The sequence below is a fragment of the Xyrauchen texanus genome, chromosome 25 (genome assembly GCF_025860055.1).
Source record: "Xyrauchen texanus isolate HMW12.3.18 chromosome 25, RBS_HiC_50CHRs, whole genome shotgun sequence".
Lineage (NCBI taxonomy): Eukaryota > Metazoa > Chordata > Actinopteri > Cypriniformes > Catostomidae > Xyrauchen > Xyrauchen texanus.
Window position 1 is genome coordinate 77,501 of NC_068300.1, and position 15,000 is coordinate 92,500.

At 42.7% G+C, this 15,000-nt stretch overlaps 1 protein-coding gene across 1 annotated transcript in view; it reads left to right on the forward strand.

Annotated features, from left to right (window-relative positions):
* LOC127618781 (neuromedin-K receptor-like) overlaps positions 1 to 15,000 on the forward strand; it is a 22,714-nt gene that overhangs the window by 6,119 nt on the left and 1,595 nt on the right. The window contains exons 2-5 of the mRNA XM_052091421.1: positions 6,581 to 6,769; positions 6,899 to 7,049; positions 10,195 to 10,391; positions 10,652 to 15,000. The exon at positions 10,652 to 15,000 is cut by the window's right edge and continues 1,595 nt beyond it. Of these exons, the coding sequence (XP_051947381.1) occupies positions 6,581 to 6,769; positions 6,899 to 7,049; positions 10,195 to 10,391; positions 10,652 to 10,937 (823 nt within the window). The 3' untranslated portion in view covers positions 10,938 to 15,000. The remainder of the gene's footprint in view (positions 1 to 6,580; positions 6,770 to 6,898; positions 7,050 to 10,194; positions 10,392 to 10,651) is intronic.

The window sequence follows — 15,000 nt, forward strand, 5'->3', positions numbered from 1 at the left end:
ACGGACGAACCCAGAAGTCTGTTTCGGGCAGCGAAAGGTGCCCTCCTCGTCAGTGGACCACCCCGCTGTCAAGGGTAGTGAGAACGGACGAACACAGAAGTCTGTTTCGGGCAGCGAAAGGTGCCCTCCTCGTCAGTTCATCATGCACCTCCGGGAAGAAAGGGACTGGGGGGGTGGGGTAGGGCGTGGCCGTGATTGCCGCCCCCAACCCAGGAACCAATCATCAATCCGCAAACGCTCAGGGGAGGGTGGAGGGTTCCAGTCCAACCCGATGCTCACGGCGGCACAGGCAAGCATGGTGGTCAGCTTTGCGTCAACCTCAGACTGGGCGGGCAGATCCAAAGGTGGCAGCCCAGTCGAGTCATCGGTGTCCGACATCACCAGTGCGCTCTCCGATGCAGCGAGCGAAGTCTCATCCTGCTCGCAGGCCCAAAAGAGACGTCATGCTGGCTGTGAGGCGGGCTGTTCTCATTTCAGAACCAGACGGGAGCAAACGAGCGTGCTGGGGAACGGGGAATTACCCGGCGAGACTGCAGCCATTAAACTCCCCAAATCACCTCCAGTGCCAGCCGGGTCGGCCTCACACCCGTGGGTTGAAGGCGCAGCGCGGGGGGGTGGCTAGAGTGGCTTTCCCACGGAAGAAGGAAAGCCACAACCGCAACGTTGCTATGGTCACAATGAGAACATGAACCATCCACAGACACTGCTTCAGTGTGATTGCTGCCCAGACACGTGAGGTAGCGCCGTGGCCGTCGGAAGCGGAGAGATAACGACCACATCCTTTAAAAAGACGTTCAATGTCAATGTGTGTACTCTAATAGATAAATATAGTCTATAGGAATATACTATCTTTTAGCTCTGTCGAGTTGCCCAGGGGTGAAATCTGCACTCGTTGTGCAGAAGGAGAGAAAGCCACTGGAAATGCGCCATATTTCCATCAGCATACACTTCTTAAGAGGTGAATGGAATAGCAGTAGTGTTCATCTCGCTGATAGTATAACCGCTCAGCTCTGAAGAATAAATCTGAATGGAGTGGCATTCCAGCTCCTTTTATACTCCTAATTCGGGAGTGGCATGCAAATTCCACTCGCCTATTCTCATTGGCCTTTTTTCAAAGAATGGGAGGTGTTCGGGGCTCTCAAGAGCTACCCCTAGTGTCGCTACATTGACACAACGTCGAGTGAGTGACAGAAGGGGAAGTAAAGTTCTTATAAAACTTCCAGTAGTAACCTGCCATGCCTAAAAGCCAGTGCAACTCACTATGGTCACTCGTAACAAGCTGCAGATTGTGCCAACTTTCCCTTCAACAGGACACACTCTTCCAGCAATTCACCTTATATATGCCACAGTAGTTTACCAATTCGCATTCCAAAGGCCATAATCTTATAATTAAGGAATGCATCAGGAGTAACGAAGGCTGAGATTTCTTTGAACTTGTGAGTGGCACTTGCCAGTATCCCCTAAGCAAGTCTAGCTTTGTGACGAATATACCAGATCCCACCCGGTCAACACAACCATCAATCCTAAATGAGTGGAAAACAATCAGGTCAGGACATAGCGTTGACCTACTGGGAATCAGTACAAAAACTATATGTACCATCGGATTTGTAACCAACATGCACTTAAACTAGGCTCAACAATGTTGTTGGCTAGCATATACTCTACCTCTTTTTGCAAGAGAGCATGCTTTTCAGAGTTAACCCGATACAGATGCTGTTTTACAGTTGCTGACAAGCGTTTGTCCAACCAGTTGTCACGTTATCAAAACTCTTAACACAATTAGCACAGCATCGGTCTTTTGTGGCCATGCCATTCACACATTTCATGTCGTTTTCACACAATATGCAGTCAGTGAACACATTTCCACAATGCTTACATTTTCTTAACAGACAAGCTATACCTCCCAACAAAATTATGGATTGTTTTTGTAGTATTTACAAATGTTAACACACACCATCCCACAATAGCAAAAACAATATTCCAAACCTTAGATACAGTATAAAAACCTCTGCTTCTGCAATGATATCATTTCAAAAACAATATATCTCAGCTGATAATAAACAAACAATTGACTAATTGACACACAGCTGATTTATGTTGGGTAAATTGGGCCAACCACAGCTGATTCCAGTCTGGCTTAGACTCAGTGGCAGGGGTTATTTTTTTCTATTACATTGACACTTATACAGTAAAAGGAGAACTTTGAGGAGTGATGTTTTTGGAAACAGAAACAGAAAAAGACAAACACTGTAATGTCTGGACGAGGAAGAGTAAGAGCAAGGGGCCTAGGGAGAAGAGCAGGCCCAGTGAGAGATGCAGTGAGAGATGCAGGAGCAGTGAGAGATGCAGTGAGAGATGCAGGAGCAGTGAGAGATGCAGTGAGAGGTGCAGGAGCAGTGAGAGATGCAGTGAGAGGTGCAGGAGCAGTGAGAGGAGCAGTGAGAGATGCAGGAGCAGTGAGAGGAGCAGTGAGAGGAGCAGTGAGAGGAGCAGTGAGAGGAGCAGGAGCAGTGAGAGGTGCAGTGAGAGATGCAGGAGCAGTGAGAGATGCGGTGAGAGGTGCAGTGAGAGGTGCAGTGAGAGGAGCAGTGAGAGGTGCAGTGAGCGGTGCAGTGAGAGATGCAGTGAGAGGTGCAGTGAGAGGTGCAGGAGCAGTGAGAGATGCAGTGAGAGATGCAGTGAGAGATGCAGTGAGAGGTGCAGTGAGAGGTGCAGTGCGAGGTGCAGGAGCAGTGAGAGATGCAGTAATTTTGTGCTTTTTTTAGTTCCCCCCTATTTATCTGGGCTTTATGCTGTTATTTTTTTGTTCAGAATGCTCTTGTGTGTTTCATGGATTTTGTTCACTGTAAGCAATACTGTAAAACGTTTTCTGTTCTATCATTCTGTGTTTCTACTGTACTGTAGGAAAAAAAACTGATTTGCTTTTTACTGGAATGCTTTTGAATGTGAACATTACTGTACATGTGGACATACAGTTCCCAACCAAGAAATGTAGTGTAAAAACGGTGGATTGCATGTTTTGCATGCAAATACCTGTAAAACTGAAACATAAAAGTCTATGCAGTTTTTGTAATGTCAACAATAGCCAGTATTTTGAAACCTGGTGTACTTTGACTGCATGAACCTTGTGAAGTGAAATCAAGTGTTATTCTTTGACAGAATCATTTCATTTTGAGTCAGATTTCCAGTGTTTTGGTAAAGTTAGTGTGTGCAGAGAAAGATGTGTTCTGTTTTGAAATGAAGAGTTAGTATATATTTAACAATATTTGTTTTTGAAAAGAAAATGATCCATTTGGCCAATTGTGTTTTGTAGGTGTGAGTCTGTGTTAAGAGTTTAGAAAAAGTATCTGAAATATGGGTAAGAGCTTGTTAGCGATTGAAAAAAACTGTAATGGTGCTGTTGACCTTAAGTCAATGTCGTGTTTCAAGACAGATGTTTAACAATAAAGAGCTGAGGAACATTTTTACTACAGTTACAACATCTGCTATTTCCATTTCTGAAAGATGAGGGAGGTGCTCTGGTCTTTAATCAACCTTTAACAGGACATCGGAAAGGACTTTCAGCTTCCTGTCCTCTGCAACAGAAGATAAGACAACTGAATCAGGTTAAACAATTGTATAGTTGTTCCGTGTTCTCCCCACGGAAAGGGCAACCCGGTGTACAAAAGGATATTACTCAGGTTTTTCTTGGTTCACTTTTGTTTGTTTATTTTTCTCACCAATAAATAACCAGGTAATAAACCTGAGAAAATAAGAAGAATACAACATTTCAATTTTCATGTGTATTAGTACAAACACAATTCAATAGCCCAATAATAATAATAATAATATGCAACAATAAATAACATTAATCAAAATACTAATTATAACAATATTAATATGCTATAATAATAATTTCACAATTATCATATACACGTTTCACACTTTACATTATACACCATACTCAAATCCTACCAAACCTCTGCAAGCAAGAAACTACATTTCCCAGAATGCTCCGTGGCAAACCAGGAAGAATAACATTACTCACATTAAATACCGTTCCGCGATTCATACTTCAAACATTTATAAATTCAAATAAAGTTAACAACTGGACATGTCTAGTATAGCGATGTCTAATGTTAGCTTTGTCTCACGGTTACCTCGTCAACTTATAACTTTGAAGCATAGCGATATATTTATCAGTCAACTAACGTTAGATTGTTTAGATCTACCGGAGCATAGCATTATCTGTAACGTGAAACGGACACAAACACAGATAACAACATAGCATGGTGACAGCAGACAACATGAAGCGTACATCATAAAGCAGACAAGAAACATTTAAAATTAAGAGAGCTCACCAAGTGGCTGCACACCGGATTGAAGTCATTATAGATTCAATGAATCGCGCTTCCTTTTCACACAGTGAGCTCTGGTCACATGTTCCACAGCACACTCATCTCTTAAAGAGGCACTACACCATTAGGCTACTAACCTCAAACATTCCTTATAACAGTTGTAACTTTAGTTTAATGTACACATTTGAATTAAACATAAATAAATAATAATAAAAAATAACAAAACTCCACAGAAAACACAACAATAGTCTTTAACAGTTTTTGTTGCTGGCGGGGGAGAATCAGCCTTAATACTGGACTGATACTCATATTAAGCTTTTAGCATACTTACATGGGATACACACATCTGTCATCACCTGGATTTTTAATCACGATCGGAGACTTTTATCTTGATTACATAATGGCCAATGTATCGTACGTGCAATGTGGAACCAGGAACAGGACGAGTACTTTATCACCTGGTTCAAACGCTTGTTCTTTTGCTTTTTTGTCAAACCACGATTACATCTTTGTCTCACAAGCTCTGTACACATGAGGATGGAAATAGTTAACTAAACAATGTCTTCCAAGTTCTTACCAACCTCTTGACAGTAAGCATACAACATCGATTTAAGAGTGTAGTTAAAGCACTCCAGTGCTCCCTGACTCTCAGGATGAGAAGCACTGGAGAGATGTGCTTAATGTGAAGGCTTTTCAGGACTTGGGGAAAGCACTCTCAAAATAAAATGTTAAACCCTGATCATGAAGGCCAAACAGGGAGAAGAATTTGAGCAAGGCTTCAGTTACTGCCTTTGCCGTAATCTTCCACAGAGGAATGGTCTCTGGGAAGCGGGTAGCTACACTCATTATCATTAAAAGACACTGGTAGCTGGCTTAGGAGTGTGAAAGTGGACCAATACTGGTCATTATTACATGACCAGTATTGGATACAGATGAGGAAGCAGAATCAACTGGTTGACAATTATGACATGTTTTTCAGTATTGCACCACATCCCGCTTTATACCAGGCCAGAAAAAGCAGTGACGGACATGTCGATAGGTTTCAGCAACACCCATGTTTGAACAAAGAGATAACTCTATTCAATGGTTGTGTATAATTTCTTATTTCTGACTATGTTATTAAGTATGTTATTAAGAATGATCGAGCCAAACCGGGTGATCACTGTTCTCTGCTAATTAACATTCATGCTCATTGTCCTCCTCCTTCCATTAAATGATGTTTGAAATGAGCAGAGCTTATTGTGTTGGCTGTTACTACATTAAATCATTTTACAAGACTACATTTGGTTTCACCAGCATCATGTGAAATCATTTTCATGATGATCAAGTTTGTATTAGCTATCAATAGCTCACTCCTGATAACCATGTTATAACTTTATTTTCTGTATAGAGTGTAGCAGTTTCACTGCTTCGGCTCGGCTCACGCACTCCTTTGGCATGCAGTGTAAAACTGGTATAAGAAGGCACTTAAATGTCCTAATTACCAAGGAGAAAGTTCTTACTAAGTTGCAGGCATCTTACTATAAAAATATAAGTACCAATTCAAAAACAGACGAGCCGCCAATTATTTTACAGCCAACCACAGCTAAAAGTAACACCATGGACTACAACACTAAAAGGCTAAAAAAAGGGGTATTTTAATCAGTAAGGACTTAGTGGAAGAAATACATTTGATCATAAACCCAGCATGTCAAAAGCCACACAGCATTTGCCAGTTGAAGGCTCTCTCCACCCTGAGCAGGTCAACTGGGGATTTATAATGGACCTGAACAAGGGCTGCCAGCAGTCCAGCCAAACAAAACTGACTGAGGAAACTGCCACCAAGTGAACAAGAGGGACATAACACAGATTAAAAGCAGTGAGCAGGAAGGAAAGAACTAAAGGTGCGCTTGAAACTACGGAGGGTTCTGTAGAGGATGAGAAGATTTCTCCATGATGATTTGAGGTTTGGACTCAGTCACCATCTTCAGATCTGCCTTCCTCACAGCAAACCACACAAACCTTTTCATAGTAGTTCTGCATACACCATATCTGCTGGTGAGATGTTTATAGCTAGCTTCCTGAATAATAACACACATGGTTTAATGGTATGTTTCTATTCATTTCAAATCACAAACTACAGGTCCACTTCAAAACTTGTTAAAGACAATATAAGCCATCAGTGGCTGCTGTGTGTGATGTCTCAGTGCTTCCTGTTTAATGGAACAATCTACACCTGCTCATGCCACTTCCTCTTTGATCAGGTACATGGCGATAATCCACCCGCTGAAGCCCCGCCTCTCTGCAACAGCCACAAAAGGCATGATCGCGTGCTTGTGGATTCTGGCCGTGATTCTGGCATTTCCGCTGTGCTTTTATTCCACAACACGAGCTGTTCCGCCCAGAATACTCTGCTATGTGGATTGGCCACGACCTGCAGATGACCCCATCATGTGAGAGATAGACAGTTGTCACTTTTGACCTCTTTATAGATTGGCACTAATAAAATCCTTTATCATTGTCAGTTATGTTTAATTCAGATATGTTTCCATGATGCCTTCCTGACTGTGTGCGTTGTTTAGGTATCATGTGATTGTAGCAGTGCTGGTTTATCTCCTGCCTCTTGTGGTAATGGCCGCCACCTACAGCAGGGTTGGACTCACTCTGTGGGGGGGTGAAATTCCAGGACATTCCTCAGAAAACTTCCAGGATCAACTAAAGGCCAAACGAAAGGTGTTCACACTGATATGGCTTAAATGTGATTGTGATTTAGAATCACAGTGATGTGATCTAAAGTGAGAATGTAATGTGATCTTTTATGTCTACATCTTTCATTAATGAGAAAATAAAAATGGAATAATATAAAGTTTGTTTTGTGGTCAGTGTTGGGGTTAGGGACAGGGGTTAAGGTTTCTAGGACTGCTGGATCATGCAGATTTGCACTATACAACTATGCATGCGACATAACTCCTCGTCCAGCCTCTTGTTATATCTAGACTGAACTACTGCGATGCTCTTCTGGCAGGACTTCCTGCATGTACAGATAAATCTCTGCAATAGAACGCAGTGGCATGATTGGTCTTCACCGAGCCCAAGAGAGCACGTCACACCTCTTCTAATTGAACTGTGCTGGCTGCCAATGGTTGCTCACATCAAATTCAAGGCACTGATGCTCGCGTATAGAACAGTCACGGGTTACGCGTCCACTACATTAAGGGTTAGCTCCATCTACACTCACTACTTCAAGTATTTATGCCATTCCAAAAGCTTGCAGTTGGCGAGTGAGCAGTGCTTTGTGGTGCCATCTCACAGAGGCAGAAAATTCCTTTCTTGAGCTTTCATTATATACAGATTAATGCTGAATGATTCTATGCATAATAATTATAAGACTTAATTGCTCTTTTATACTAGCAACATGACAAGCAATAAAGACTCATCTGATGTTCCTTTTATAGAATTCAATGTATGTTCATCTTTAGTTCATGAAAGGATGTGTTTGTCTTCCATCCCTTTCTGATACAGCCATCTTGTGGAATTATGTGCTGTAAGTGATTTTATTTTCATGGAAATGTAAAACATTTTCCTATTCCCTGAAAGATATTACTGAAATGAGTGTGTTGTCTCTGTGACGGCTCTAGACTGTAAACAATAAACAAAAATGTGTCCGCTGTCTGTGACACTTTCTGCCTGTCAATCATTTTACATGTCCTCATAGTATTTCAGCTGCAGTGAATTATTGAGGCTTAATGACATTTTTATGCCATGTTGTCCTAAACAGTTGTCAGTAGGGGGCGATATTCCACTGCTGTTGCTTTTAACAACCGTTTCTGCTTGTGACGTTCTCAATAAACATAATTTGGTATCATTTGGTATTGCGCTCACTTCCATCTAGAGGGTTGGGTCAAGCGTTCTCGGTCAGCGACACTTGCCTGGAGTTCGGTTCGGCAGATTCTCACGTCATCCTGAGACTCCGACCGGGCTACGTGTTCAAGGATCCTATGACCCCTTTCATGGATCAGGTAGTGAACCTGCAAGCACTGCCATGAGAAGGACGCAGACCCAGCCTTAGCATTGCTATGTCTGGTGCGTGCTTTGCGCACCTATTTGGATCGCACGCAGAGCTTTAGACGCTCTGAGCAGCTATTTGTCTACTTTTGTGGACAGCAGAAAGGGAACGCTGTCTCCAAACCAAGGCTTGCCCACTGGATCGTGGATACCATTGCGTTGGCCTACCAGACCCAGGCAGTGCCTACCCCCTTGCGGGTTCGAGCACACTCTACAAGGATTGTGGCATCCTCATGGGCTCTGGCCAATGGCACCTCTCTAGCAGACATCTGTAGAGCAGCGGGCTGGGAAACGCCCAATACTTTGCGAGATTTTACAATCTCCGGGTTGAGCCGGTCTCGTCCTGTGTTTTGTCAGGTCCGTAGAATTCGGTAATACGGAACAGCTGGCTGGGTGTATCGCTTGGGCATAGCGCCTTTCCCCTCTCCTGAGTTATGGACCCTGGATGTCCTTCCTCCCTAGCCCTCTGGCTCCGAATTCAGTGGAGGAGTTTGCAGCCAGACCCACTGCAGGCACCATGTTTCCTGTACTGAAATAGGTGATCCACAGATACTGATTACTCCGGTAACCTCCTGTGATGTATTTTCCATGGTTCGGTCCTCCTATCGGCGGACCCGTGTCTCTCTTGTACAGAATTCCCTCTGCCCCCCGGTCGCTGTGTTTGTAGAGCTCCTTCCTGTCGAGGCAGGACTTACCACCGTGCCACCTCCAAATGTGGCTGGGAAGCCCATGTGACGTATTTGCCACATGTTAACCTCCCCCTATTTTGGCACGCATCAGCTTGCTTGCACCTGCATCAGCAGTCCATGTAATACTGTTCAGTGTTGTACAGTGTTTTTAGATAGGGAACCATAGTGTCACTACATCGACACAACCTCGAGTGAGTGACAGAAGGGGAACGTCTTGGTTACTGTCGTAACCTCCATTCCCTGATGGAGGGAATGAGATGTTGTGTCCCTCTTGCCACAACACTGTACTAGCCGCTGAATTGGCCGGGACCTTACTCTCGGCTCCTCAGCTCAAAACCTGTCTGAACAGATGCACGCTTCCCTCCTTTTATACCCGTATGTCCAGGGGAGTGGCATGCAAATTCTGTTCGCCAATTCTCATTGGCCTTTTCTCAAAGATAAGAGGTAACCGAAGCTCTCAAGAGAGACCCCTAGTGTCACTACAGCGACACAACGTCTCATTCCCTCCATCAGGGAGGGGAGGTTATGACAGTAACCAAGATGTTACTGTGTACTGTTTTACACTGGTAAAAAACTGACCCACCTTAGTGATACTAAAAATCCAGGGTTGGCGTAAACTAAACTAAAACTTATCTGACTAGCCAGTGAAACAGGCTTCATGGTAGACCCCAGCTATTATATACTGCCAAAGGTGTGCTGTATCTGCTTTTTTCTAGAGGAAATTGTGATTTTGTAATACTACGTTTGAGGTTTCATGTCCTGCTGAGGGTTTGCCCATTGGAGAAAATTTCCAGCCTAAACCTAACCCCCTGACCCAATCCTACCTGTCCCTATTTAAAGAGTCTGTAAAACTGTCACCTGATTAGTCTGATAAATGTGTGTATTGTGTCTGACCTGCAGTTCATATAGTCTTTACATGTAAAATTACTTATAAAAACAAAAATGATCCTAAGACTTGATTTAAATGTCGTTGTCTGGTTCGCTTGTGTTTTGGAAGTTTTTGAAAATTGTTGGTTTGAAAATAAATCGTCACATGGCCTCACAAGTCACCGTCATTGCACAATCACTCATGTATTTATTTTATCAGAGTTTTATGATTATTGTTGTTGTCATGTTGTGTTTAGGTTGTGAAGATGATGGTGATCGTGGTGGTAACATTTGCGATCTGTTGGCTGCCGTATCACGCGTATTTCATTGTAACGGGACTCAACAGAAAGCTGAATAAATGGACGTTCATCCAGCAGGTGTATCTGTCTGTGCTGTGGCTGTCAATGAGCTCATCAATGTACAACCCTATTATATACTGCTGCCTGAACAGCAGGTACCAAACCACATACATATTACACACGCACACCACACACTACACACTACACATTACACACTACACACTACACACACTACACATTACACACACACTACACACACTACACATTACACACACTACACATTACACATTACAGATGTAGACACAATGATGTCAATTGTTTTTCAGTCAGAAACTCGTAATTATGGTAATTCTGTAAATTCTCAAAAAATGAAGTGAATGCAGAATAAGAGTGTGTTGGCGTGTTTATGTTGCAGGTTCCGTGCGGGATTCAAGCGAGTGTTTCGCTGGTGTCCCTTCATTCACATGTCGAACTTTGACGAGTTGGAACTCCACACGATCCACTTCAAACAGAACCGCCACAGCAGCCTTAACACGGTCACACGCATGGATTCTAGTGCCGACGCCATCGCAAACTCCACGAGACGCAAGAGCTCATGCGGCAGTCACCGCAGCAGCCAATCACGGACCTCCACACGCCTGTCACTCAATGGCGGTCTCTGTGGCAACCCTGTAAGCACAGCAGGGAAAGAACTCAGCTAAGAGCCAATCACAAACAAGAACACAAGAACTTCACATCAGCCACCGTAGTTCAGTCAACAACTTATATTCTCACTGTATATATATATGAAATTAAACACACTTTGTTTTCAGTATTCAAGCACATTTTCATGAAGTATGTTCTCACACTAGAGCTTTTGGTCTACTTGACGTCAGAGTTGTGTAGTGCCGTTTTAAACAACGCACCTCTCTGTCGAGTTGGATATTTCCAAATAACCCCACCCCTAAATAAGTCATGACCCCTCGCTTCCTGCTGATTCTGGGTTTTAACTAATCAAATAACTTTATCTCTATAAAGTTATAACCAAACTATCAGATCATTAATTGTAGTGTAAATAAACCAAGATAATAAATATAATTCATTTACAATTAAATGCAAGGTGGCTCCAACACTGTATGGTCAAAGCATTTAGCATTTACCTTAATATATAACAAATGGAGCCATAATACAAGAATAGATTTCTTATCACATAATTCTGCTAACATTAAAACAGTTATTCATACACATCATCAATGTATTCAATTAAACATTTAGAATTCATCTTCAGTCTATAGATCCATGCACACGTTTTGCACAGTTTGTTCAGTTCAGCATACAATCCACTATACAAACATTTACAAATTGTCTCTACAGTTCAATCCTTATAAATCACTGTCAAGCGTATAATCAGTAAGCCCAAAGTCGGTGCAAGTGAAAGAGTCAATAGTGCTGGAGGTTAAGAACTCTACAGGTGTGCATCAGTCTGTCTGTAGAGTTAAACAGAGTTGCGGATTGGTCTATCGAGTACACTGTTCTTGGTTTTGACCCACACCTACCATACAAGACTTTGGAATCTGCCATAATTTCCAGGATTCTACTCATTCTCCAACAATAGGGAGGTTTCTTCAATGACAAGAACAAGGTGTACAGGTTTTATGTTGTGTCTTCTTATTCCATTTGTGCCATTCTTGCAGTAGAGGTAGATACCCCCTGGTCCATCTCCGACAAAAAATATCAGCAATATATATATATATATATATATATATATATATATATATATACTGGTCCTCTTTTCTGAAGAGCCCAGGTGGAAGAGGTGGCCAACTCTTGAGTCGTGGTTAGGTGTGAGAGCCTCTATATCACTTGGGTGATCTGAAGCTTTGGGAAGCCAAATGTTCATGATGGCCTCGACCTCACACATGGCTGTATGCAGTGCTTCATCAGTAAGTGCTTGCTCTCTCAGCACATGTGGCAGGATATATTTGGTTGAGCGGATCAGGTGTTCCCAAAGACCTCTATGATGAGACCCAAATTTCCACATAATACCCATGCCTTTAAAGGCCTAAAAGTTGTTTTGATCCAGGGCCTTAATGGCTGTCCTGAATTTATGATTGGCACTCTCAAAATGAGTCCCATTGTCTGATCTCAGCTCCATACAGGTCATGCTTATACCGTAAGATCTTTTGTTGTGCCGCCGTTGCATGCAAACAATGACAAGTGATGCATTCTTTAATCATTCTCCACACCATTGCATGGGGGATCCAAATATTTTTCTGTCGTTTTGACAATGTGTGATTCCTTCCCCAACACTTGGTTATGCACATAGGATAAGCTCTTAAATGAGACTGGTTTTGAAGATTATTGCTGGGGATTTCTGTTCTTCTGGCAAAGAGGTTTAGCTTAACCTACCTCCAACTCGCAAGACTGCATCAGCCATATGTAAGTCCAGTTTGTAGATAGAAGTTGTCCATCCAACACGGTTTTCCTTTCTCCAACAGGGCAATTTCTTTTGAAACATATTCTCGCTGAATGAACCATACAATATATTTCTCAGCATGGTCTACTCAACTCTTTCCACTGAAAGAGTTGAGAAATTCAGGACCTCTTTTGTCATAAACATGAGTGGCCTTGCAGAGAGATTTGACTTTGGTCAGTTTATCAATCTGCTGCTGTGCCGATCTCAACTTTTTAAACACAAGCTTCAGGCTCAGAAGCCATTCCACACTTTTCCCCAGGAACAGAAGTGTGAGATTAACTTCATCAAAGGATTTCCTTTTTTAATTCAGTGCTACAGACAACTATGTCTCTTTACTTTGGGTCATTAGCAGACTCTTGCTTCACTGGAATACACTGTGGCCAACGTGTCTCTGGAAAGTCAAGGAATTGTGGTGCCAAAATTTGTCTTGTGGTTGACAGGTTGTTTATGCGTGATCAGTAGGGTTAAGCTCTGAGCTCATGTATCTCCATTTTGATGATTGCGTCATCTTGGTAATAATGGTGACTATTGGCAACTAAGATCTTGAAATATGTGTTTCTGTTTGCTCTGTATTTCAAAACAACTGTGCTTTCGGACCAAAATACAGACTTTGACATTTCAATTTGCAGCTCCATTCTTAATAGATGATCCATTCATGCAGCTAAAACAACTGCTATAAGCTCGAGCCTGGAAATGATCGTATACTTAAGTGGAGCAACATGGGATTTCAGAAATGGTACATGTACATTATTATGACAGTCCATTAATCACAGCATCACAACAATGATGTAAGGGGGCAGTCTTAAGCTTCCCAAAACCTGAAAGAATGCAGTTCTGGTAATTCAGTCAGCCATTTTTGCCATTGTTCAGCAAAAACTTCAGGTATTCTGTAATCCGCACTACATTTCTACTTAAAGAGATCTTGTAATATTTGCTTTCCAACCAGAATCACTGGTGACAGAAACTGAACTCTCCATTGAAAGAATACCTCGTCTGGTGATTGGCCTTAAAATCACAAGTATCATCCTCCATGTGTCACTGCAGGTCTTTATCTAAGTCCAGCTCCTTCACCTCTTTGCTCCTCTTTTCTTGAGGAGTGACAGTCAGGATGTATCTGAAATTAAATATCCACCTTGTCAACCTGTATCCTCCTTGTGCACAAAGATCTGCCAATTCTTTATGAAGTGAAACAGCTTCTTTTGATTACTGCACAGACTTGAGAATGTCTGGGTACTATTCATGATTGTTTATAGCTATTTGTTTGAGGACAAAGATAGTGCCAAATAGATGCACTATCATCCTATAGTTGACTAAGTCTGGGATTACATTGTCATCAGTTCATCAGAGAGATCGAAGGAAGTCTGTATCTTCTCTCGTACTTGATGGAACATGCTCTCAATATCCTCCATTAATGCAATGGGCCCTTGGCGAAATTGTGGAAAAATTGTGGAAGAGGTATTAGGGAGGCCAGCAGGGGGTGCTCACCCTACAGTCTGTGTGGCCACAATGCCCCCGTATAGTGATGGGAACAGTATACTGTATCCTTCAGATGAGATGTTAAACCGAGGTCTTTGTGGTCATTAAAAATCCCAGGGTACTTCTCGTAAAGAGTAGAGGTTTATACAAATTACCCCGATGGCCCCCCATCAATCATGGCCTCCTAATAATCCCCATCTATTAATTGGCTTTATCCCTCTACTCTCTCCTCTCCACCTATAGCTGGTGTGTGGTGAGCGTACTGGAGCACTATGGCTGCTGTCGCATCATCCAGGCGGATGCTGCACACTGGTGATGGTTGAGGAGAGTCCCCTGTTCACAATGTCAAACCAATATCAAATCCCTTTATTGTCACTCAACCATATACACACGTGCAACAGTAATCAGTGGAAATAAATATGGAGTGTTGTGTTGACATTCAGCTGTCGGTTGATATTCAGTTGCCAGTGTGTTATTAAGAGAAGTATAAAATGTGGGTCCAGTCTGAGGCTAATAAAGTGCTGATATATGTATCATGTACGATCAAGAGTTCAAAAGTCTGACTGCTTGGGGGTTGAAGCTGTCATGTAGTCGGCTGGTGCTGGTCCTGATGCTGCGATACCGCCTGCCTGATGGTAGCAGTGAAAACAGACCATGACTCGGATGGCTGGAGTCTTTGATGATCCTCCGAGCTTTTTTCACCCACCGCCTGTTATAGATGTCCTGGAGGGAGGGAAGCTCACCTCCAATGATGTTTCTGGCAGTTCGCTCCACCCTTTTGTGGGCAGTGCTATTGCCGTACCAGGTGGTGATGCAGCCAGTCAGGATGCTCT